This window comes from Rousettus aegyptiacus, unplaced genomic scaffold, assembly GCF_014176215.1.
Source record: "Rousettus aegyptiacus isolate mRouAeg1 unplaced genomic scaffold, mRouAeg1.p scaffold_m13_p_2, whole genome shotgun sequence".
NCBI classification, from domain to species: Eukaryota; Metazoa; Chordata; class Mammalia; order Chiroptera; family Pteropodidae; genus Rousettus; species Rousettus aegyptiacus.
In genome coordinates this window covers 121926430-121954030 of record NW_023416295.1, presented here as the reverse complement: position 1 = coordinate 121954030, position 27601 = coordinate 121926430, and the positions used below count along the sequence as shown (strand labels likewise).

Here is a 27601-nt window from a genome sequence, read left to right as displayed (position 1 = left end):
AAAATAGAAGAGATTGCTATTTGTTTATTCTGACATAAATCTTACTAATATTAAAATACATTAACTTTAACACTAAAGCATATTAAATTTTAAAGAAAAAATATGTTTCCCACCTTAGAAAGATCTTTTCTTGCCTTGGATTGGGATCCTGACTTGAAAAAAAGATACTTTGATGAAAATGCCGCTGAGGTAAGTCATTACTCATTGATGCTTTATCTTTTGATCACAGTTTGTTACACAGTTTTGCTGCTACCACATGTTTATTTTGTCAGACAATTGGTATGTACTAGAAAAGAAAAGGTTCGTTGATTTTGAACATGCTTTTTGTTTCCATTTTTTAGTCGTTTATAGGTGTGTATACAGGAGTTATTTAGAAGTGTGGTATAAATCTCAGTGGAAATAAGCCTTATGATTCTTTAGAGAAAGTTTAGGAGTTTTTCATTACTATTCATAGTAAGATGGTATCACTAAAATGAGTTTTGTTTCATTTGTTCTCTTAACTCAAGAAATACTTCTCTTTAGGATTTTGAAAAACATGAAAGTGTGGAATATAAACCTCCTAAAAAACCCTTTGTGAAATTAAAAGATTGCATTGAGCTTTTTACAACAAAAGAAAAGCTAGGTGCTGAAGATCCCTGGTAAGAAACAAAGTTAAATGATTGTTTGTAATTTTTTCATAAGGAGTTTTTCTGAGGTATGTGCTTCATCAGGTTAAAAAAGTGATAACTAAATTCCCTTTGATATTTTAAATAATAAGTATTTATATGATAATAGTCTATTAGGAGGGATGAGAGTGTCTTAAAAGTATAATCATGTTAAGATTTAATCTCATTACTATATTTTCCATAACAGCCATTTTACTATGAATAATTAATTTTAGTTTCATTTTCTTAAGAAATTTTAGCTGTGCAACCATTTTGAGAAAAACTTTTAGGAAAATGATAATGATATGTTTTATGCTGTTATTAATTCTGTTAGAACCCAGAAATTTTTGAGATTTTCTAATACCGGTATCTTAGCACAGTTTTGTGATGCATCCATTTCTTTTTAGCATGCAGAAATGTAAATAATCTAGGCCTCTTCATTTCTTTGAATACTTATTTACATATTAATTTATAGTAGTTAACTCTACTTGGAAAATGTATTGAAGATTAAATAAGAGTTCCTGTCAATATGGTACATATTAGGCATACAATAACTGCTCACTGAATAAATGTAGAACTTTTCATAGTTTTCATATATATATTGTTTTAATTACATCTATCAAGCTTTAAATGATTCTCTTTATTTTTAGGTATTGTCCAAATTGTAAAGAACATCAGCAAGCAACAAAGAAATTGGATTTGTGGTCCCTGCCTCCAGTACTTGTGGTACATCTCAAGCGATTTTCTTATAGTCGATACATGAGAGACAAGTTGGATACCTTAGTTGATTTTCCTATCAAGTAAGTTCTGATTATACTTCATAAACATTGGACAGCTCTTAACTTCTTTTAAACATTAGGTAGCTCTGGGCCCAGTTTCAGTTTTTGAGTATATTTTTGAGTAGTTCTAACAATTTGTAAGGATCAGTAACAATTTTTATTGCTACTTATAGAGATTTTTTTTTCAAAGAACAAAGAGAAAATATACTCTTTTTAAAAAGTAGAATAAAACTCATTCTGAATTACATTATTATGGGTTCATTGGCTCCGTTTATAAATCTAAGCTACTCAATAATTGTGTTTTTCATAAGAACTATTTCATCATTAATCATCAGATATTCTTAAATATGCTTATAAAAAGAGACTAAAGTAATATAGAAAAATAGAATTTCTTAGAAGGATAACACAGTAACGTAATCATTTCTATCGTGTCATCCTTCAGTTCTCTTACTGCACTGCCCAGAGTATGACAATATTTGTAAAAAGGTATAAAGTTGTCCGGAGCTAGCATCTTTGTAGTCATTTTTTTTAAAGCTTTCATGAAACATAATTGAGAATTCAGAAGAACAAAAAGGAATATTATGTTCTCATTCACATAGTCCAGGAAGGACTTTATCACACAATATTTTACACCAAGAACTTGATCCTCTCATTTGCCAAAAAGAACTCAGATATTCTTTTATATTTCATGATATTTATACACCAGATTTACTTTGATACAGTTAATAAGTAGACAGATGCTGAAGGTGAGTGTATATACAGAGGTTTTTAGAAGGAAATAAATGATGTAATATTGAAAACATTCTTTGGATTGCTTATTCTAATTCATGTTTATAAATTTAAAATTAACATGTTTTGCAATTTTGGAAGTAAAAAAATGGTAATTTTCTCTTTAACAAAATTATGATCTCTCAAAGTTTTCAAGAATATATCATATTGACAATGTAAGTACAAGAAGCAGAATTAATGATAAGCTAGACTCTATTAGAGATGTATTAGAAGTTTAGAATCAATATTGCTTTTTAATGAGGCAAGTACAAAAAAAAAAAAAGAATAACCAGAAAGAATGGTAAGCTAGAAGATGGTCATATTCCAGTTTCATGCATGACAGATTATAAACTGGTTACATTTCAAAGAATATTACCCATTTGAGATACATAGATTATCAAAACCAGGAAAGTGTAGAATAAATGTTGAGGTTTAATATATATTTAAATTATTATAAAATTCCTAAGAAAGTTGTTTTTCATTATCCTTTTATTCTTTCCTAAATAAATCATTCCTAAAAATGGCTTTAAAAATATAAAAAATAAAAAGGACCCAGATAGTAAATAATGTTGACTATTTAGTACTTAGCATAAAAACATCTGAATAGCAGCAATCAGCAGAGAATTTGTAAATTCTCAACCCATAAGAAAATTTTTGCCAAAACGTTCACATCTTGGCTATATACATGATTTCTTTCATAAAGTCGTTTGACTGTTAGTAATTTCTTTAGTGAGATAGATATATAGATGTATAGATATATCTTTGTATATATAAAAGTCAAACAATGCTAACAGAAGGAAATAGAATTCATTGCATTTAGGGAAAACAAAACTCACTTGATCTCTTTTTAAAACAGTGACTTGGATATGTCGGAGTTCCTAATTAATCCAAATGCAGGTCCTTGCCGCTATAATTTGATTGCTGTTTCCAACCATTATGGAGGGATGGGAGGAGGACACTGTAAGTTGACAGTTTACTTTTTTACTAAAATCATGATATTTGATAACTCCAGACTTTTTTCCTTAAGATATTTATTACTAGTTAAAGGGAAAATGTGAGCTATGTCTTACATGTAGAAGTTGCTCAAAAAATATTGATTAATAAGTAAATCTGCTTTTGAACCTTTTTCTTTTCTCTTTTTTCTTTTTTTGACATCAGGAGTAGAGGATTAAGTTATTCACACTCCTCAGTTCAAAGCCCAAGAAAATTACTTGTCCATTCAGGGCTCCTGTCCTCCCCATTCTCTTTTCCCTTCCCTTTCTAATGTGTTTAACATATGTGCTCTTATAAATCATACATCATTATTAAGTTACATAATTGGTATTATATGGTATAAATCTTACCTTTTTCTCTTGCTACATATCTTAAGACATGTCCATTTAGTCCATTGCTTCTAAACATGACTCAGTGTCCGCTGTATTTTATCTCTCTGCTCACTTCATGGTAGACATCCAAATTGCCTTTAACTTTCTACCACTGTAAAACTGATAAATATCATTGTTTATGTTCACCTTTGTGAGAATTTCTTTGAGCTACATACCCAGAAGCGAGATTGCTGGGTCATGAATATTTTAAGTACCGCCAGATGGCTCTCCAGGATGGTTATACCAGTGTATACTCTGTTGAACCATCTTAGCATTCCTGGAAAATTTTACTAAGTATTTTTTTAATGTACCCGATTGGATTCGGATAACTAATTTTATTTAGGATGTTACAATTTAATTTGTAAGTGAAAAGGCCTTTTTTTTTTAATGTTGTTATTACTTTGGAATGAGATTAGAGGTCTGTCTTTTTAATCTGTCCAAAGAATTAGCTTTCTGTTTTATTAAATTTTTCTTTCTGTTATTACATGTATGTATTATATCTCACTGATTTCTTCTCTTTATTATATTTTTCTTTGTGTTGCCTTGTGTTTGCTCTTTTAAAATAATATTTTTTATTTTCTCAACTTTTTGGATTGAATGCTTTTTGTTTTCCATTTCCCCACCCCCCTCTATTATAGGCTAAAATAAAAGCTCTAAATTTCCCTCTAAATACTGCTTTATCTCTATCCCATAAAACTTGAAATGTAGTATTTTCAGTTATATACTTTTCTAAAGATGGCATTTGTGAAGCTCTTCATTTTAATTTTATTTCCTAACAGGGCATAGGAGTTTATTAAAGCTTCCATGTGGCTTAACAAATCTGTTTCTTTAATGTTTGTGTGCTTGAAAATCATATTTTCTATTCAAACATAGAATTCTAAATCTAATAGTTTAAGCTTATCAGTTGTATTCAAATTATTACCATCTTTGGTCATTTTTGATGTTCTATTTCTAGAGGAATTTGTCCAGACTCCTGCTGAAGTATTGATTTATCTGTTTGTTCTAACAGTTTTATTAGTTATTTTGCATTATTAGTTTCATTAATGTTTACAGTGGGTAGCTCTTCTTTCTCTGTTGTTCCTTTTACCACTATTTGACATTCTTTTTTCCCCTTTTATTTTTCTCAGAAATGTTAGTCTAGCTTTCTTTTGCTATCATTTAGTTTGCAAACTGTGTGCCTTTTTGGTGGTTCTGTCTCTTACAAACTATATTATTGTTAGAGTTTTGTCTTTTTATTCAGTCTAACAATGTATTTATTTTAATTTGTGAATGCGGTGGTCATAAATTCAGATTGACAAATTTATGGCCCACAGTGGGATCCCCAGGAGAACAATCAATTTGTTTTGCAAAGTGTAGAATTATTTAGAAGACAGGGCCTATAAAGTGCCATTTTCTAGAAACTATAACAGCAGATAATTGTTTTGAGGACATTTTGAAACTATTCTTCAGTCATTGGATAGTTTGTACAAAACACGGGATAGGAAAGGGGACTTTTTTTTTTTTAATTACGCAGATTCACCGCTTTTTGCCTTTGTCTTGCTCTGTGTTTTTGTTAGACTAAAATGTGCTTCTGGTATAAATATGACTACAAATTAGTGAGATAGTATTGTTGGAGAAATATTTAACATAGAAAATTTAAATTATAGTTGAGTTTCAAGCTTTGGAGTCAGAGACAGACCTGAGTTTGAATCCTAATGCTGCTACTTAAGAGCTACATTGTTGAACAAATTAAACTTCTTTTCACATCTCATTTTCTCCATTTCTAAAATTGTAAGAATAATGATAATGCCTTCCTTATGAAATAACGTGTGTAAACTGCATGACAGTGTGCCTGATACATGATAAATGTTAATTACCATTTATTGTTATTCTGTGAATTAAATAATAAATCCATTCTTTGTGTTCCTGGAATGAAAACAGTGCCTTAGCATGTAGATTGTAGGAAATTATTCTAAAAACCTTTTAATCAATAAAATCAGTTGAATATGTAATAGATAGACCTTATATAGATGATCATCACATAATTTTTTAATTAAATTTATTGGGATGGCATCAGTTAATTAAATTATATAGGTTTGAAGTGTACGATTCAATACCGTGTCATTGTGTGTTCACCACTCAAAGTTAAATTTCATTATCATGTAATTTTAATAGGTATTTCTCATATAGATGATTTTAAGTTTTAAGGGTTCTCCTCAGGAAACCATAGATATTTCATTCACCTAAGTGATTATATCTTTTCATTAGATACTGCTTTTGCAAAAAATAAAGATGATGGGAAATGGTACTATTTTGATGACAGTAGTGTCTCAACTGCATCTGAAGACCAGATTGTGGTAAGTGTCTTTTATTTTCTGATAATCAAGGAATCCACTGTTTTAAAGGGGGCCCATAGGACACTGTAATCTATATTCTAGCAATTCTGATAGCTAAGAGAGACTTGCTCTGTTTTAAAGAACTGTAAAATCATTCCCTAACTGCAAATTTGTCTTCAGATTTACTCACTAACAGAGGAATAAACTGCAACGTGAAAATTTTTCTGGTAGTTTTCAACGTGAAAACTGGAATTTTCTAAGGACAATAATAAGTTACTATTCTAATAAAAAAAAAATTTTCTGGAAAATAGGCTTTGACATTTCTAGGCATTGACTACTTAAGTCAGAATGCTAAACTGGGAAGAAAAAATATCCCTCAAGAGCCTTACCACACATGTGATTTTTAAAGTAAAGTCTTGTCCTTTATGACAGTTAAACACTTAAACTCAAATTGATATAATTAGATAAAACAAAATCATAGATTTTTAAAAAATTAACCCTGCGTACTTGTTGCTTTGATATTTTCTAAATAGTAGAAAAATGAGGAAGTTAGATCTGTTTACACGTGCATCAGTTTATCAGTCACACCTGGAGTTAAAGTGCTGGTATTTATTTTGGTTTCCATCAGAACAGATTTTTATTATCAGATATTGATTGATGAAAAGATGACTAGTATATCCTAAGAAGAAAGCTAAAGCTTGCTTGATAAGTGTTTATTTTTCTATAAATTTTGCATTTCCATAAATTTTACTTATTGATCACAATATTATAAAGAGTGAGAAATAGAGTATTTGTTCGTGTGATATTTCCTGTACTGAGGTTTTTTCTTGATGTGGGGAATACTAACTGCTTTATTGCCAAGTTTAAATTACATATTCCTTGAGGGCAGAGATAAGCTTCTGTTTTAGTTTATAATGCTTTAATATCCTTCAATTTATGTCATTCAACTTAATAAGCTAATAAACTTCTGAGCCCAATTATTGGTATAGTTTTAAACTGTCTTTGGATGGACAGATAAAAAATTTTGAATCGTTTCTCTCTAGCTGTTTGATATTTTTATCTATAGGTATGCATTATGCATACAAATTATGTGCCGTTACTTATCTCCCTATAGCTATAACAAAAAACGACTTAAACTCTAATATTAAATGCGTATATGTATGTCTAAGTTAATTACATTTCCAGTTTATATTTAGACTTCTGATTTCAAGTTGTATCCTTCACTTTTCAGTTCTGTTCTACTCTTTAATTTCCCAACAAAAATATCCTGAAATAGCCTATATACTCCTTCAAAGTCTGACAACACTGCCTTAATCTTGCCTTCAAATAAACAGTTTATCTTGTTTATATACAATATATGAATTTGATATTTTGATATTACCTTGCATCTTACAATAATGATTCTTCATTTAGTCAACAAGTATTTGAGTACCTTCTACATTTAGGACTCTCTTCCAAACAAGGTTAAAAACAGATATCTCTGATTTCAAGAGCTTTACAATGTAATAATGACAAAGGAACAAGTTAACAATTATATATGATTAATACTTAAATATCTTGGCTACATAGAAAAGGGCAGCTGTCTCACCTGATCTGGGATTTAAGGAAACAGGACCACTGCAGGGAAGTTTGCATAGAAAAAGTGGTATTTAATCTAAGACAGCAAGTACAAATAGTAAATTAGACAAAAGAAAAAAGAAGCAAAGTATTCTATGTAAAAAGAACAGTACCTACAAAAGTACTGAGTCATGACAGAACGTGGCATTTAGGGGAACAGCAGATAATTTGATATTACTGAAAGAAAAGACACTTGTTAAGGACGTGAGGGAGAAATTGGCTAAATTTGGAACTCAGATCAACAAAGATAGCATTCTTCATTGTTTAAACCTTTTATTAAAGCCTAGATGATTGTTAAGCAATAGAAGAATATACTAAATTTTTATCTTAACACATGTTTGAGAACACTGTAGAAGACAATTTGGAAGGCACCAAGAAAAGAAGCAGAAAGGCCATAATTCTGCCTCCAGCAGAAAGGAGGCTGTCATTTAATTTAAGCAATAAGAGCTTCTAAGTTTAAAGTAGTGTTATTAAGTATATAGACAAGGGAATAATGGATTCGAGGTTCTTACTGGATAGAATTAAACAAACTTGATTAAGATTAAATATAAATAAAGATAAAGAAGTGCAAAGAGGGAAAAGTTGAAGATGACTCTTCACAATTCATCAAGATAGGAAATGAAGATAATTTGCTATTGATGTTTGAAGTACCTGTATAATAACTAGGTGGAAATTTTCATTAGGTGGTTGGTTTAATAGAATTAGCATTCAGGAGTGAGAACTAGCCTCAATTATAAATTGGAGTTGTCAGTGTTAGGTAGCATTTGAAGCCATAGGTTTGAATGAGTCACCTAGTGAGAAGGAAGGTACAGGTTGAGAAAGACTAGTTGGCTAAGGACAGAACATTATTTTTTAAAAGGTCAGGACTTAATGAGCCCACAGAAAAGTCAGAAGAAACTGTAGAGACAGAAGATCTAAGGAAAAGTGGTGTCACAGAAACCAAAAAAGGGATGCAAGAAAGAAGAGCAATAAAGCATGAAATGCTGGAGATATTGACTAAAAGAAATAAAAAAGGCGTTTATTTAATTTGTTTATAGGAGGTTATTGACCCTAGTGAAAGCCGTTTCATTAAAATGATTGGGGCAACAGGTGACATTGAATTGAGGAGTGTGTATGAGAGTGAATGATGAATATTAGACTACTGTCTTCCAACATGGTTGTAAGGAAGACTTTTTATGCCGGAAAGTCCAGTAGGTAAGGACTCATTAAAGATACACAGCTAGGATTGATGGAGCAATATCCTTCAGACAGTAGGAACAGGCAGACTCTACAGCAAACATAGAATGAAGTGGTGAATATTAGAAAGAAGCTCATCTTTTCCTTAGAACTAGGAGGGAAGAAGGCACAGAATTCTATTTCATATTAGAGTAACTAGGTTAATCTGTGACTGAGTTGCATTTATTTATCTGTCCAACTTAGAAGAGAATAAAAATTTTAATTCCAGTAACCATTCTTCCTTTATATATAGAATTCATATTTAATCAATGTTAGTAACTTCCATTTTACTGTGTGTTGTTTTTCTGTTTATGTCCTGTCAGTAAAATTGGTTACCAGCTAAAAACTCATATTTAATGTGATCTTTAAGAATCATGATCTTTTTAACATTCTTTGTTTGTTTCAACAGTCCAAAGCAGCATATGTACTCTTCTACCAGAGGCAAGACACTTTCAGTGGAACTGGCTTTTTTCCTCTTGACCGAGAAACTAAAGGTGCTTCAGCTGCCACAGGCATCCCATTAGAAAGTGATGAAGATAGCAATGATAATGACAATGATATAGAAAATGAAAACTGTATGCACACTAACTAATGAAAGTCCTAGAAGCCATAAAAGAGAGACTTTCCTGCTGGTGGTATCTATTGACATGATGCAGTTATCCACCACATTAAAAAAAAGTCTGAGATGGGGAGTTTCAGATAACCGAATGTAAATCCTTTATCAGATTTTAACTTGTGCAGTACTTGAAGTGAAACACAATGAAAACTTTAACAGAAATTGTCTCTTAATACATTTACAGTCTTGTATTTACAAGCTAAATATATATAGGAAATCACAAATAAATCCCTTTTAAGTTTGCTGCTGTTTTGATGAATTATGTTTTCTTTAATTTTTTGGATGTGAGTTAATTGATGACAAATGTTAAATTTGTGGGTGTTGGTCATTTATTTTGCTCTAATAATACTGCGAGAAAACTATGGCTGAACTTAGTTTTTGAATAATCTAGTTCATGTGCATTAGACTACCACATATACTACTATGATATTTAGCTGCAGTATCAATGTGGCATAAATACTGCAGTAGTATTCTTGGAAAGCCAAATTTTCAAGCTATCCCTGGTAATCAGTGTGAGCCTATTAAAAAACCAAATCATGATACAAGAAACAATCTTTAAAAAGTTATTTCCTTTTGTAGTATCATTAAAAATCCAGAATATTTTGTTCATCTTACTACTACTGTGGAAACAGGTTCTAGATTTCATACTTCATCTAAAATCATTTTTTAGTTAACTGTAAGCATTTTTAACCACTATTGGGATCTATTCCTTAGACATTCAAATTCTTTTTGACTTGTTCTAAAATGCATACCTTTAATCTGGTATTGGTTCAAAACTAAAATTTTTGCTGTTTTTCTCTACCCCAATTTTTGGTAATTTGGAAACTTTTAGCTCTCCCGATTAATATAATATTAGGACAAACTTAATAGTTTTCTGTATCCATAGTAATAATTACATCAAGCTTAGGATGAGAAATTTTTTTCATATACTGGCCTTTAAATCGTTAATGGACAATTGGCTTTAAAGGTAGGTCTGTTAACTTTCTTTGTGTGTTCCTGATGGAATTCACCATAGCCTTACAGCTTTTCTCAGAAGGTAACTTGCTATAAGAGAATTGGCATTTGCATGTTCCAGAGTCAGACCTGTATAGTATATAAAACATACAAACCTTGAATTTGATTTTAGTTCACCACATTCAAGGATCCAGGATGCCAAAAATATGTGTGAACATTTGAAACATTTTTTATTTGCTGCTTTTTCCCTTTGATCTAGTTGAAAGAATGTATTGTCAATTGGCATACAATACTGCCTTTAATAGAAAATCTAAATACTGGGGCACATTTCACATATCGACTACCTGAGAAATTGCTTTGTGTCCCACTGTTATTAAAGCAAAAAGTATAATGTTCTTCACTTGAACTAATCAAATACAATAGATTATAAATTGTGTATTGTAAATAAAAGTTCACTCTGTGAGTGCACATTTTGGTAAATTATTTATTTATGTTAGCATTTAAAAGTTAAAAAAAAAATGCATTTGACCAGGATAAATGAGGTATGTTGATCATGGCTTTGCTTTATACCTTGATATTAAAGCTGGTTTTTATCCTGGTATTTTAAAAGCTGCTTTGGGTTTTATTCTTTTTCTTTTTCTTTTTTCTTTTCTTTCTTTCTTCTTTTTTTTTTTTTAATGTAAACTAACCTCCTGCATGACAGAGGTTAAAATTTTGTCTGCACTTGAGTTCACTTGAGTTTACATTTGAAATGTGCATGTTTATTTATACAGATTTCAATAAAGCTATTCAAGGCCTTATTTAGTCTTTTATTTCTTACTCTGAATCTTTTGATAAAAGTCTATTTTATGGGTAAGAGACTATGTGCTAGACTTTTTAGTTATATAATTAAAAAGAAAGGAAAGCATATCAGAGCAAAGTGAATCGTACTGTTAAAGGACATGTTTTAAAGTTGATATTTTAAATTTAAACATTCATTAAACCAATGTTCGTACACCTGTGTTTCACTCTTCTAGAGTCTCAAGATAAACCAGTAAACAAATATCCCTGCAGTCACAGAGCTTAGTCTTTCTGCTGTCTATCAACTAATAGACTATATTTCCATTTTTCTGAGGTTTAAAAGCCAAAATTAACTTTTCTATCCCTAGATTGCAGTGCCCATCCTAATTGTCCTTAGAGACCATTTTTTAATGCCTATAATTAACTTCTATTTCCACTAAAAGAAGTGTTTTTTAATTGGAAATATTAATAATGTCATTGAATTTGTCAAACTCAAATGACATTTTCAGTTGCAAAAAATAAACTAAAAATAATGTAAAAGAGTAATCCATACTCTAAAAGTAGATGTTCATAAGTGATACAGGGTGGTAGGAATATATCCAGTCTAGAATTCTACTTCTAACTTGCTACTGAGTAATAGTATGACTTTGAACTTAATTTCTCCTAGTCTGTTCTTTTACCTGCAAAATAATGATAATAGCATTTATTGAGCACTGACCATGGACTAGGTACTATATTAAAGTGTTATGTATTATCTCATTTAATCCCACAAGAGCTATGAAGTAGGGACAGTCATCATCCCCATTTTTCATATGGAGAAACCCAAGGTATAAAGCAGTTAAGTAAAACTCCCAAGATCCTATGGTTACTATGTGGTGGAGCCAATATTTATCCTCATATATATATGTACTACTTCCCACTGTTATAGTGTCTGCCTCACAGGAGTCTTTAGAGTTCAAATGAGATCATGTATTTTATGGGAAGGTGCTTTGTAAACTATATGGTATACTTATTACTGATTTTGTCAGTGTAAATAGAAAGTCATCTTGAAGTCTAATAACTGCTTCAAAAAGTATCTTTAGCTCAGTATTAGAATACAAAAGATACCAGCTAGACTATTGACCTACTTTTCCCTTTTAAAATTAACTTAATTCAACTTATGTACATTTGTTATTTTAATTAAATTTCGAATGTTATATGGCATTTTTTTCCCTTGTTCATCTAACTCAAGAGTCCCCTTCTTTACATTTCCCCAGATGCAACCCGGATTTCCAGGACTTTTTTCTTCACCTACAATTTTTAGTTTTAATTAAACTCTGAAAAAGCTACAGCTTGATGCTTTATTTAAATACCCTGCTTTCTCTTAATCTGTGTTCTTTTAGTAGTCATATGTTTATCCTTGCTTTCCTGACAACTAGATATGAAACCACACAAAATACTGATTTGGGCATGAAGAAAATCAGTAAGTACTAAAGCCATTAATACAGTATGAAGACAGTGCCTTTTCATCAACTAATTTATTGAAGTGAGAACATCTTCTTAGGAGGAAGCCAAGAGGCTATGAGACAAAATGAGGGGAGTCTCTTTCAGTGGCTTATTAAAAGAGGAAAGTGGGAGCATGCCAGTAGGAGCCTTTCACCCCAGAGAGGAGGAATATACTATCACTGGTGCATGATGATGATCAAAAGGAAGTCAACTTTTAGTCTGTTTTATTTAAGTTCTTTAAAGACAATGGATTTCATTACTGCCTACTTCCCACCCTCCTTGGTATGCTTCTGATCTTTGCTTCTGCATTGTAGATGAACACATTCTCTCCAGTTTAGTTTTTAAGGTAGAAATGTGAAGAATTCTTGTATATTAGAGGAAGGAATAACATCTCTAAAATCTCAGAGGAATGAGAAGGAAAGGAAAATAAAATTTCAGTTTTGGAGCCAAAGAAGTGTACTGGAAATCTTTATTGATATTTTTAGTCTACAATAAAACAAACTTGATTTTCTTTGAACTGGCTTCTCTTCAAAGTAGAATTTGATTGAAAACTCCTAAATAATTCTCTTAAATGCCAGAGGATAGAGAAAAAAAAGGAGAGTATTTATATCCTTGCTTATTTGCATATTAAGTTGCAGAGCTTTTCTATATTTATCAGATTTTTCTAATGAGAAATACATGTAATTTTTCTTGTAAGCATTCTAGATTGAGGAGCATTTCAATTCAATCTGCATGTTTTTATGTGTTTAATTCATATTTACTTTGTATTGAGCAAAGGAATTTCCAAGTTCAAACTGCAAAACTTTAAAACTAGGTTAATAAGTATATTCAAAATTTTATAAGCTACATAGAATAGGTTTTTGAATATCAGAATTGAGAAGATAAAATGTACATGATAAAAATAATTTAAAAATGAATAGTATAAGACAGTACAAAAGTTATTTTTAACAAATGTATGCATTTTCACCCCACATCATAATCATGGTGTGATTATACTCCAGCTCTACCTTTGGAAGCCTGGAAATTGCCAGGGTGAAAAGAAAAAACTACATTATTAAAGGGAATATAGAAGGTGAATAACCATTTAAGAAAAATTAAAATTTGACTTAGTATTTTGGAGTAGAGTCTCAAAAGATAGGGAGAAAATCAGTCAAATAAGATTTGATTTTTTTTTCCCTAGAAATATCTATTGAATGTGCTTATACAGCTAAAATTACAGCCATCTTTGGAAATTTGTTTAACAGACAGGCTGTACAAATAAGACCGCACATTTTTAATATGCACAAAAATCAAGTATTTTAAATGTTTACATTGTCTTGCTAATTAACTATGTTCTGTAGAAAATCTTGTTTCGAAGTTGGTGCTCATTTGCTCAAAGTTTTTCCTTCATATCAGGAACTTGTAGCTTATTCTATATAGTTTGGTGAAACAAAAAATATTTATTTGCTGTGTCCTTCAGGTCCATTGCCAGCTGGAGTTAAATCTACAGACATAAAGTAAAACACTAAATATGGAAACATCTGAACAGTCTTTTCCTATGATGTTTTATCTACATTTTTCTCAATAATAACAAATTCTTAACATTTCCCAAACTTGTTTTTAACCTTAACTATTACCTTGCTTTTATTTCATAGTTAAAATCTTTAAGGATTCATAAACTTTGTAATACCTTAAAACAGAAGTCTCAAAACTTTTTACAGTACTTTTCTTTTAAACTTTAGCAACATTGTAGATTAACAGACATTGCAACTCCTTATTCCTCTTCTGCACTGATTCTTAAGTATACTGGGATTTAAATAATTTGGACTCATATAGTGAAGTCGTCTTATGTGTAGGCTTACAGTGTGCCTTCCCTTTTTTACCTGGCTTGCTTGCTTCTGACCTTGAATTCTGCCTTTAAGTAGTAAAAGTGAGAAGCATCTTTGTTGTATCAAGAGGGCAATTTAAAATTTTATGAGTTCATCAGAATTTCCTCATGACCTTTTAACTCATTTCCTACAAGAAGCTCAAGACACCCAGGTCATTGTTCATCCCCTGAACTCCCTAATTCCTGTAGTGAATTAGCAGTGTCCTGATAATTCTTAATTACTTGACAAAGCAGCCTACAAATAAGAATTATTTTAGAATTTCCCTCATTTAAAAAAATGTAAATATGGAGAAATTATACAATTTGAGGAGGAATTGCTATAGGACTTTTAAATAGTGCATGGCTTTAGTATGATAAAACTCTTCAACTTCTAAAACTCAGGATTACATTCGATTTTGAGCCATGCATTGTACAAGTTGAGGTAATATGCAGATTCAAATAGTAACATCCTTGGGTAGTATATTTGTTGGGAGACAGATATGGTAGGAAAGTTTATATTTAGAACCATTTCATCACAGCTAGCTCTAAACAAGTCATTTGCTTCTGAATTTCAATTTTCTGAACTGTAAAATGATACCAATTTCTTGCAGGGATTGAAGTAATGGATGTAGAATTGTGAACTTCCAAGTTTTGCAAAATAAGGCAGTATTTTCTATTATAGACAACTAGAGTGCTGTATCATCACTCTTTACAGACTTCAGTGGAAGGCTCAAACTCAGCTTTTGAAGTTTTTGTTGAAGTGTGTGTGTGTGTAGCAAAAGAATATGTAGTGTGGGTCAAATTAATATTTGTTTTTTCGTTTAAAAAAATTTTTCTCCTAGCTCCTATGAAAAACTTGAAGCAGAAGTCTTGATGTGATGGTAAGCTTGGAAATTAAAATTTTATCATGGATGTTAGAATCCAGTTATATACTAACAGATATGATTTTTAAAGCTATTTATGAGCGTAACTTTACATTTAGAACCTTTTCTCAGCCTTCAGTAGATGTAGATTATGTTATCTAGTATCCTCAGTTTCATAAGTCATCTAAAATCATTTGAGTTAAAGATAGATAATAATCTAAACTCCAGAGGTTATGGCTTTTATTACGTTTGGATATATTTAGTGACATAGATATTTTAATTTAACCAGTATTAAATAACTCTGAATGTCATGGCAGATGATGATGTGGTATCATACAGTCAGATCCACTCACCAGGACTATGTCTCCTGGCCACCACTCCCTTCCTATTCCAGTCCATTCTCTATTCTGACAAAGTAATCACCATTAAAAAAAGAAAAATCTATTCCTCTCTTTAAAGTTCTCCTCTAACTCCCCCATAGGGGGCGGGGGTGATTTGGAACATAGAGTTAAACTACCTGGACTTATTTTCTGCATGTCATGTCACCTCTCTGACTCTGACTTCTCTAATTTACAAACTAGAGCAGTTTCAGGATTTCCATCCAGGAGGGTTTGGGGGATGAACAGTCTGATTAGAAAGAATGTGAGACTAATCACCCACATATTTGCTTAGCAAACACATGAGTTTTCTCAGAATGTACAGTTCACTTGTGGTGTAGGGTTATTAACAAATTTCCCATCCACCTAAGCCATCCACTCCTGGCACTGAGTATTACCTTTCAGAATGATTATAAGGTTTTGATTATGTCTGGATCATTATTAAAATGCAGCAAATATTATTACTAAAAGAAGTACCGAAGTATGCTGATTGTTCTCTCTTTATATATGAGAGCAGTTACCACTATTCAATATCATTCACACTCAAGTTCCAACTAGTTTTCTTTAGCAAGAGACCAAAGAGTAGGTTAACCCCACCAGGGTTGCCTGTTCAACTGGCATTCAAGGGAAAAAGTTGACAATTAGCCTTTATCCAATTCCTCACCTTCCCTCAAACTTAAAATTCGACAACACTGGGCTTTTCCACATATAATTTTGTTCACACTGCCTGCCTTATCTCCTACCTGACAAACTACATTCTTTTAAGACCTATCACAATACATTTGCTTGGTTTCTCTGACACATCGGTTGCCACCTTGGAATACAGTTTGCATACCTATCAGACGCCATTACACTGAATTATCTGATGGAAGAGTCTTGTTCATAGACATTAAGGTGGTGTAGGGCATACTATGTAGTATTAAATGTGATCATTATTAAATGAAATGTGCTCAATGTTGGAATTAAAATTGTGTTTTATCCTGGATATATTGCTGAGTATGTATTCTAAAAGCTTTAAAAGTAATTTTGTCTTATGAATGTGCATTAAAATATAAATTTAAAATATAATAACATTCTAAATTCAGCATCACTTATGAAATTTGGAATATTCAGAATCGAATGTATAAGACAGCACATTTCATTTATTTTCTATTTTGTTATTTATTTTACATTTTCTAAAAACATTTTTATTGTAAAGAATTCTGTCTTCTAACTCAGATTTTATCTGTTTTTCATGGCAGAGTAACTATTCTGTGACTAGGCTAATAGCCTCCTTTTGCCCAATATCACATATACAACATTCTGAAGTCAACTTTCCCTTAAGAGTGTCCATTTTGCTTGAAGAGTCCAAGGTTTTCCAGGAGAATTAACTACTGAAAGTATGATCTAGATTCTTTTTGCTTCTGCATTGACTGAAAATGTAGTCACCAAGCCTGTTTTCCTGTGTCCTCTAAAAGGTAGAGTTATTAAATTCTAATGAGAGCTTACCTAGTAATTGCTTTCAGGCAACCTGTGAAGTGATAATTATATTTAAACAAACACTGCCAGAGACCCCATCCCCATGGGAATGCATGATTTGTATAGTATGAATCAACTTGAATGAGTTGTTACCACTGTCCCTAAATACAAGTCCCTAAGTCCCCCAAGCACATTGAAATAGTATAAATATTGGCTATTTGCTTGGAACAATGTAGGTGTGCAAATTACTAATTTGGGGAGTGAAATGGCCTATACTTGTCAGACTTGCATTCCTATTTTTAAAAAATATTTTACTTTTGAAGCACAAAGAGTCTTGATAGCCAAGGGCAAGACCGTTTCACAGCAGGGTACATTAATTTTGAAAACAAAAGAAGCCAAAAATTGAGAAAGGAGAAGATAGTCAAGTCTGATTGGAAAAGGGAGATTTTCTGTGATTTATTTTCCTTCATGGAAGGATTAAGCTACAAAATGTTTTCATGAAACGGTCCTCCAAAATTCCCTTTAAACAACTATTTAGATTTGGAACATCTGGAACTTCCCACTTTCATAAAAAGGCACTTGAAAGATTGGTTTGTTTCATGGCAACAATTCTAGCTGTGTGAAAATAAAATAGCCCAACCAGAGTTATTTGTACGTATAGTCCATTAACAATATTTTTAACCCCTTAATTAAACTCAGAAAGGAAGTTTAATTACTTGTTCAAAACATGCTTTTGAAGCACATGGCAGACCATCTAATTGATGTATATTCTAGAAATAAGTGATACAGAAGTGTTTGTGTTATTTTAATATATACAAGGTTCATAATGAGATGATAGGGCTAAGACTAAGTGTTTTCTTAGATGCTACTGAAATTGTTGGAACTTGGTAAACTGCTTTCATACTACAATTATTAGCAAATACAAAATTTAACTTCAGAATTTAGTGCAATCATACCAGATGTTTTTGTCTTCAAAATAAGACCATTAAACCAGGGCAGAAAGAAGACAACTTCTTGTCTTTGATGATAGTCTTTTCTCCCTCTTTTGTCACTGGATCCACATACTCTTTCTGGATTCTGAGACATTTCTATTCACTTGAAATTTTAATGCATATTTGTGTCTACCCTTACACTTGGCTGGTATATCTGTAAACTTGAATTTTGACCTACATATCCTTTTATCACTCCTGTCTGTTTCCACACTACATTGGATCTCCAAGAACATGGTATATCCATTCAAACTCTTTAATGCTTGCTCATTTGACTCAATTTGTCAAGATGTGATGTTGGGGTTTACCCTTAAAATTCAAGGTTACTGTATCATATTCTCTGTCTTTCTAAGGCATCTTTTCTTGGATTCTCTTGATCTACCCTCTTCTAAAGCTGTGCATAACCCACAGGAACATTAGAATACTCTACCTGTAACTTGACTATGAATTTCAGGGATCAGGGATGTTCTATAAATCATTTGTGGCTATAGTTCCACAACTATCATGTTTTTTTAATATAACTTCAAATACAGAAAAACCGAGTTATTGGAGAAGGTCAGGATCATTTCATGAAAATTGTTTATCATAAAAAAGTAAATGAGAAATACATTCCAAGGATATACATAAAAATGTTCATTTCTGAGGCATTGGCATTACTTTGTTGCCTCCATATGTTGTAAAATAGAAAAAATTGTTCACAATTACTAGAATATAAAACAGAAAAATATAACCCATGGTCAAAGGAAACATCTAAAAATAACCCAGATGTTAGAATTGATAAACAAGGACTTTAAAATAAGTGATAAATACATTAAATAATCTACAGAAAAAGATAGAATGAGAAGTAGGGAATCTCAGGAAATATATGAAAACTATAAAAAACATGGAAATATTAATATTTTGTATATAATAAAAATTTCAGGATTAATGCAGATGAGTTTAAAAATAAATTTAAAAAATCATCCAAAGTAAAGCACAGAGATTTTTTTTTTTTTCTTAATAGGGACTCAAAAACTTCTGAAACAACCAAACAGAAAAGTAAGTGAATGGAGTAGAAAAAAATAAAATAATTGAAGATAGGTAGTCTTTCCAAATTTGATAAAAAATGTCAGCTCATGTAGGAAGCTAGGATACCCAAGCAGAATAAATAAACCATATGTATACCCTTATGGCCTAACTGATTTAAAAAAAATTCTTAAAAGCCATGCCAGAGGTGGGAGGAGGGCTGGAGGAGAGTCATATTTTTAGGAAATAATGTGACATCTGACATTTCATTAGAAACAATAAAGGCCAGGAGAAAATGGAATGACATCTTTGAGGTGCTAAAAGGGATAAGGAGAGATGTATCCGATTTAGGATTGATACAAAGGGAAATGTCAAGAATTGAAGGCAAATTAAATATTTTCAGATAAACAGAATTTGTCCACCAGTAACCCATACTGCAAGAATGCTGGGGGGAAAACTGGAATAATTTCCAGATGGAAATTCAGATCTATAGGAAGGAATGGAAGCTCTGAAAATGGTGAGTAGAATATGTGGATCGATATAATAACTTTTATTAGAGAAAATCAAATGGTTGCTCAAAGCAAAATGAATGACAATGTACTATGGGGTTGTAACTTGGGAATAAAATATAGGACAATAAGATGAGAGGGATATATGTGAAATACTGTTATAAATTTCTTACACTAATGTATAAGATCATGATATAGTAAGAATGTATATGATACATAAATTTTAGGGCAACCACCAAAAAAAAAGCCAATAAGAGCTAAAATGGAATAATAAATATTATTATTACTCCTCCCTTCCCCCCAAAAAAGTAAAGGTAGGAAAGGAGGTAAAGGAACAATGAACAGAAATAACAACTAGAAAATGAAAGTGGTAAATTTAAACACAACTATATTAATAATTAAATATGATAGATTAAACTATAAGGCAGCGATTGTAAGACAGGACAAAAAAAAAAACAACTAATCCAACTATGCGCTTTTCCTAAGAGACACACTTTCATTGTAAAGACCCAGATGAGTTATAAGTAAACAGAAAATTATACACCATGGAAATACCTAACATTATAAATTTAGTGCAGATATATTAATATAAGATGATTGACACTTATATAACACTACACACGACAAATGCACATGAAATAGCCTCTAAGATAGACCAAATTCTGGTTCATAATTAAATTTTAGTAAATTGCAAAGGATTGATGCCATACAGGGTATGCTCTCTCACCGCCAGATAATTATAAATAACAAGATATCTAGAAGGTTAACATGGGTTAAAGAAGAAAACTACATGACAATTTGTAGGTGAAGCTGGAACGGATTGTCAACCTCAAGGGAGATTTATGACTTCAAATACTTAGAAAAGAAGGTTTAAAACAAATTAAGCATTCACTTTAAGAAGCTAGTAAAAAAAAAATTAAATGCAAAGAAACTAAAATAGTCAAGAATAGAAATCAGTGAAATCGAAATTAGAGAAAATCAACAAAGCAAAAGAGGGTTTTGGAAAGTCTAATAAATAGTAAACTAGAAAGACTGATTGTCTTCGTTTGCTAGGGCTTCCATAACAAAAAATAGGGTGGCTTGAAAAAATGAAATTTATTTTCTCTTCTTGCTTCTTCATGTGGCCCTCTGTGTACACCTGGTTCTAATCTTCTTATAAAGATACCAGTCATCTTGGATTAGGGCCCACCCTAATGGTCTCATTTTAACTTAATTACCTCTCTGAAAGTTCTTTGTACAAATACAGGCAATTTTGAGGTACTGAGGGTTAGGTCTTCAACATATGAATGTGGGGGGAACACAATTCACCCATAACACTAATAGAATAAATTACCAATATCAGAAATGAAAACAAGGACATCATTATAAATTTTATGAAGAATAAAAGCGTAATAATAGAATATTATAAACAATTTTGACAACAAATTCAATAACTTAGATGAAATGGACAACTTCCTTAAAGAGTACAATTTATCACAACTAACACAAAAGAAATAGAAATTCTTTAAAGCTCTAATCTTAAATAAATTGTAGCTAAAATACTTCCCACAGAGAGAAAAAAAAGGTTTTGTTTCTTCAAGGCACTAAAGCCCACTAGCGCTTACCTCTTGTGAATTATAACTATAATATCTTGAGAATATTCATAAAGCAACTACCTGAGTGTTCTGAAAAGTAAACAAAAACAGATGGATTGTGGAAAGAAGTCAGAAGGTGGAAAAGCAGTCCATAAAGGGGTAAATTCCCTAAGTTTCTTTTTCTCATAGCTATACCATTAAGTACAGGCCCATTTGTAGAAATGTGTAATCAGATGCTTAACTTCCAATATAACCTTGTTTCCTTGTCTAAGGGAACCATTAAAAGGTAAACCTTCAGGCCAGAAAGTATAACAGGAATTCTGGAAAGGAGAGATTTGGAGAAGGGGATTACCTAATTCATTGTTAACACTTAGACGCACTCCTGAGTTGTGCATGGACAGGACAAATCTAAAATATCATAACTTAACATTTAGACCATTGCTCAAGTCTCATGTTAACCCCCTGACAAACAGAAGTTCAGGACAGACCTAAAACAATAAGCAAAAGCTCTATGACCTGGGCTAAGATTTAAACTATAGCCCAAATCTCAGACTAATCCTTAATGAGGAATGGGAAAGTCCGAAAGGAAAATAGCAAAGGCTTTGAAAACAGAACTGATATTGAAAGCACTGTCCACAGAAGGCAAGACAGAACTTTTGGTCTGAGCCTAAACTGTGGGTTGATTGGTTAAAACAAACAAACGAACGAACACTAAGTTTAACATCCTCCATAAAATAATAAGATAACCCACAGTCTACAAAACATCACAGTCACAATTTCCAAGATAGAATCCAAAACCACTTGACATACAAATAATAAGGAAAGTGTGACCAATTCTCATAGGGAAAGACAACAGATTTCAAGACATATAGCTGTGGTAATTAAGACTGGTATTGGCAGAGGGATAAACATACGGATCAGTGGAACAGAAGAGCCTCAAAATAGCATCATCACTCAAATATGGCCAACCAGTATTTGATAAAGTTGCAAAGCAATTCAATGGAGAGAGGATAGTCTTAAACAGCTGTGCTGGAGCAATTGGATATTCATAAGTTAAAGAATAAGCCTAGACCTAAAACTCAAACCTTATACAAAAACTAACTCAAAGTGAATTATAGATATAAATGGAGAGCATAAAGCTAAAACTAAAAGAAGATAAAGCATAGACATAGCGACGATTGTAAATCCTAGTAAAGACAAAAAAAAGTGATCTCATACATTGCCATTGGCAATATAGAATAGTAAAGCCATTCTGGTAAATAATTAGGCATTTTCTTTAAAAACTATGTGTACGTTTGTCATACAACCCAGCAATCTTTCTTGACAGTTATTCTAGAGAAATGAAAATGTATGTATTTGTAAAAACCTGAACATGAGTGCTCATGGCTTTAACTCAGGGTTCTATGTCCAGCAAAAATATCCATCAGAAAAAGGTGAAATAAAGATTTTGAAATGAAAGAAAATTATAAGAATTCATCAGCAGCAGATAGATTCTAAAAGAATACTGGCAGCCTTATTCTCCCTGTGTGTGTCTTTCTCCAAAGACCCATAGTAGACTGCATCTCAATCATTTTTTGTTTTCATTGGTCATTCATATTTTAGGGAACTTAAGAGGAGAAACAGTTTACCTATTAAACTATTAAATGTATTCAGATCGTTATCATTTCTATTGCTTTTCTATCATTTTTCAAGTTCTAAATTTCCCTCTGGTACTTACTCTTTAGCCTAAATAATTTCCTTTAAGCATTTTTAAGTCACGTAGAACAAATCCCCTCTCAAAATTATAACACTGCTTGGTAGAAATATTAATATATACAGATGGAATACATATGACAACTATAACAAAGAGGGGAGGTTAAAGCAACCTATATGATTGTAAGTCTTCTACGTTTCACTTGACCTGCAAAATATTAACCTGGATATAATGGGGAAAGTTAGGTATATATAATTTAATTTATACACAGACCACTAAGACAAAAACAAAAGTCCAAAAGACACTGCCAGAAAGCCAATAAAGATAGAATATAAAAGTATTCAAATAATAGCAAAGGAGATCAGAAAGGTAGGGAAAAGGATCAAAAACAGAGGGGACAACCAATGAACAAATAGAGCTAAACCCAACAATAGCAACAATTCCATTAAATGTAAGTAATCTAAACATACTAATTAAAAGATAGAAATTGGTAGATTAGATGATGTATTAGATTTCTGGAGCTGCTGTAAAAAGTACCACAACTGAGTGGTTTAACCAACAGAAATTTACTTTCTCACAGTTCTAGAAGATAAAAGGCTGAGATCAGCGTTTGAGCAAGGCTGGTCAAAACAAACAAACAAAAAAAAATCAGTACCAAGTTTTAGTGAGGAAGTGGAGCAATCGGAATTCTCATACATTACTAGTGGGAATACAAAATGGTATAGCCACTTTGGAAAACAGTCTGGCAGTTTCTTATAAAGTTAAATATATATTAACCATTCTACCCAGCAATCTCATTTCTAGGTATTTACCTGATAGAATTGAAAATTTCATGGGTTTATAGAACTCAGTACAGTAAACCAAAATAATGTTAATTTTACTATATGTAAGTTATACCTAAACTTAAAAAAACTTTGCCCCCTCCCCCCAAAAAAAGTCTTGAAATTTCACTGTTAAATTCTATCGCACACTTAAGAATGAAATAATAATCTTATACAAACTTTCAAAAATTAAGAAGGAAACGCTCCCCAAATTGTTTCATGAGGCCAGCATAAACTTAATACTAAAAACTGTCAAATTCAGTAAGCATAAATGCAGAAATTCTCATATACACACACAAAAGTTAGCATAGGAATCCAGCAATTTATAAAAAGTATAGTACATCATGACCAAGTAGGGTTTATCCCAGAAATGCAAAGTTAGTTCAAAAGTTGATGAGTTATTTCTTGATGGCTATAGAGTTTCAATTTTGCAAAATGAAAAAGTTCTAGAAATCTATTACAAAATAATATGCTTTATATATTTTAATGGCCTGTCATTGCATGTGTAAATTTTTATAATTGTATTGTCTTACCGTATTAAAACTTTATTAATATATAATATCTACATCTCTTGTAGCCTTTTTTGATTTAAAGTCTTATTTTGTCCAATATTAGTATAGTCACCACTGATCTCTTTTGTTTATGATTTGCATGGAATATCTTTTTCCATTCTTTCACTTTCAACCTGTTTATGTCTTGGGTCTCAAGTGAGTCTCTTGCAGACAGTGTATAGTTGGATCATGTATTTTTATCCACCCTGTCGTTCTCTGTCTACTGTTACTGATATGGAAGGACTTCTGTCATTGTATTGAATACTAATTCAGTCAGTCTCCTTATTAGTAATTGGTTGGTTTAGATTTTCTATTTCTTCTTGATTCAGTATCAGTATGTTGTATGTTTCTAGGAATTTATCCATTTCTTCAAGGTTTTCTAATTTGTTGACATAATTGATCACAGTAGTCTCTTAACAAGCCTTTGTCTTTCTGTGGTATCAGTTGTAACACCTCCTCTTTCATTTTTTATTTTAGTTATTTGAGTTTTCTCTTTTTTTCCTTAGTGAGTTAAGATAAAGATCTGTCAATTTTATCTTTTCAGAGAACCGGCTGAGTTTCATTGATCTTTTCTCTTGTCTTTTTAGTCTCTATTTCATTTCTTTCTGCTCTGATCTTTATTTTCTTCCTGTCCTAACTTTGGGTTTAGTTTTTTTTTCTTTTTATTGTTTCTTGAGGTGTAAAGATAGGTTACTTACTGAGATCTTTCTCTTTTTTAAAACATTTGTTATTATTAGTTATGCTTATAGCACCTGGTCTACCTAGGTGGTCTCCCATCCAAATACTAACTAGGCCCAACCCCCTTAGCTTCCAAGGTCAGACGTTAGGTTTGTTCAGGGTGGCATGACTGTAGACCATGGACTATGGCTCCACTGGGGCATGAACCCAGGACCTTCTGTGTGTAAAGCAGATGTGCTAACCACTACACTATGGAACCACATCCAGAGATCTTACTTTTCTTAATGGAGGCATTTGTCATTGTAAACTTCCCTCTCAGAACTACTTTTGCTGCATTCTATGTTTAAATATGCTTTTTCTGTTTTCATTTATCAACGTATTTTTTATTTTTCCTTTGATTTCTTCTTTGACCATTGGTTGTTCAGAAGCATATTGTTTAATCCCCACATATTTGTTAATTTTCCAGTTTTCCACTTATAATTAATTTCTTGTTATATACCACTGTAGTCAGAAAAGATATTTGATATAATTTCAATCTTCTTAAATGTATTGACTTGCGGCCTAACATATGATCTGTCCTGGAGACTCTTGAGAAGAATATGTATTCTATTGCTGCTGGATGAAATGTAAGATAAATGTCTGTTAGTTTAATCTGATGTGATGTGTAGTTTAAGACCAATGATTCTTTATTGATTTTCTGTCTGGATGATCTATCCATCATTGAAAGTAAAAAGATTTAATAAATTTTTAAGCTATGGTAAAAAGCTACTAAAAAATTTTTCCCCTAAGATTGTTCTGGGTCCTCTACCATTCCATGTAGCTTCCATTTAGTGATCAAGTGTAAGAAGCACTGGATTGATTAATTTGATTCCCTGCTATAGTGAGGTCATCTTTGATGTAAATATGTCCCAGCAGGCAAGTGACTTACATGGAAAGATTGATGTAATACTCCTGAAGCTTTTTCTTCTCTACCTGTGCTCTTACCTCTTCTTCACATCTTTTGAAGAGGCGCCATGCTTGTTAAAAGTGTGAACTGTGGAGTCAAACTTCCTGGGTTCAAATCCCAGCCCCACCAATTAGTAGCTTTTTAGCCTTTGGAAATTTAATTTAACCTCTTCCTGATAGAGTCTCCTCATCTGTAAAATGAATATAATAGTGTTTATTTTATAGGATCATTATAAGGACTATATAAGAATATTTTTTAAATGCTTAGGTCAATATTTATGTTTGCCAACTTAACTGGGTTCCTGTTTCCTATACCTAGAACATACTAAGTGTGATATTAGTATTTCTGACATAAACATCTCTCTGAAAAGATGGGAAAAGTCCTTGAAGGAATAGGTTTTGTCTCTCTTCCTCCTCTTTCTCAATCCCTCTCCAGTTTTCTCTCTTGCTGTCACTCATTCACTCAATAAATGTTTACTGATCATCTTCTATGTACTAGGTACTATTTTATGCTGGTGATTATATTTTGAATCAAAAAAGCATTGTCCCCATCTTCTTACAATATAATGAAACAAATCAGCACTTGAGAAGGCTACTACAATACAATAAAATGGAGGGAGGGGAGGGAAAGGCGCAAATGCAAGGTCTTCCGTGTGTGTGTGTGTGTGCGCGCGCGCACATACCTTTTGAAGGAAAAAAAACTAAGAAATTTCCCAATCAAAGCATAGGAAGAACTGTCTGTCTTCTATTAGAAAACTTGACAGGTATCAAGAATTACTGTTAGTACAATTAACCTGAGTCAGGTTGCTGTCAATTCTAGCCAGCAGAGGGCAGGAGTGTTCAACTGTATAAATTATTGCATTTACTCTGATTTTTCCACTACCTAACTTTTAAAAAGTGCTTCTAATTCGAAATGTGAAATCTTTTCAGTTTTAAACTACATTAATTGGTGCACTGTAAATATGACTATTGGCATTGTTGTGTTAAAACTGGCAAATTGGAATAAGTTTCTACTGATATGACTTGATTTTGTTTTTCCACAAAGATTTGGCTTCTCTTTAGAACTCCAAAGAACAAAATTTTTTACCTTTACATTCAGCAAATAATCTCACCTGGGGACAGGGATGAAGGAAAAGACCTATACTCTCAAGACATCAGGACTTACCAGCTAGGCAAACTTGGGCTTGTTATTTAACTTCCCTGAGTTTTTGCCAAAGAAGTTCGCAAAAGACCATATTGGACTGCCCAGGGAAGCACACCCTTCTAGGACTGTGGAGATTATGGGGATGTATCCAACTGACACTGAAGGACTAAGCCAAGGGCACCACCTTGCTCTCCGACCTCTTGCTCTCTTGGCTTTCTGCAATTGCAGCATTTACAACAGAAGTCAGACTCAACTGTGTTCAAGAGTTGGGTTTCTTGTATGTTTCCAGGGAACTTATCTTTTACCCCTTTGTTTGATCATTGAAATCTGAGTTTTGCAAGGATGACTCTCAGGGTTTTTGTCACCCTTTCTCCTGCTAGAACCACTCCCATCCTCAGAGCCTGCTTGGTGGTTGCACAATATGTGGCACTGGTCTCTTTCTTTTGATCTAGATTGGAAAGAGCCTTGTAGACACTGAATTTCCCATTTAAAAACAATGCCTGGGCCACCCTGAACACACCTGATCCTGTTTGATCTCAGAAGCTAAGCAGGTTTGGGCCTGGTTAGTACTTGGATGGGAGACCACCTAGGAAAACCAGGTGTTGTAGGTG

At 32.2% G+C, this 27601-nt stretch overlaps 1 protein-coding gene and 1 pseudogene across 4 annotated transcripts in view; both read left to right on the top strand.

Moving 5' to 3' along the window:
• USP15 (ubiquitin specific peptidase 15) overlaps positions 1-9577 on the top strand; it is a 104360-nt gene extending 94783 nt beyond the window's left edge. For all 4 annotated transcript variants that reach the window (XM_016150747.2, XM_016150749.2, XM_016150748.2 and 1 more), the window contains 6 exons: positions 119-189; positions 523-638; positions 1295-1444; positions 3048-3151; positions 5803-5891; positions 9112-9577. In XM_016150747.2, coding sequence (XP_016006233.1) covers positions 119-189; positions 523-638; positions 1295-1444; positions 3048-3151; positions 5803-5891; positions 9112-9294 — 713 coding nt within the window. In that variant the 3' untranslated portion in view covers positions 9295-9577. The remainder of the gene's footprint in view (positions 1-118; positions 190-522; positions 639-1294; positions 1445-3047; positions 3152-5802; positions 5892-9111) is intronic.
• Positions 9578-27482: 17905 nt separating this feature from the next.
• LOC118614699 lies at positions 27483-27601 on the top strand (annotated as a pseudogene).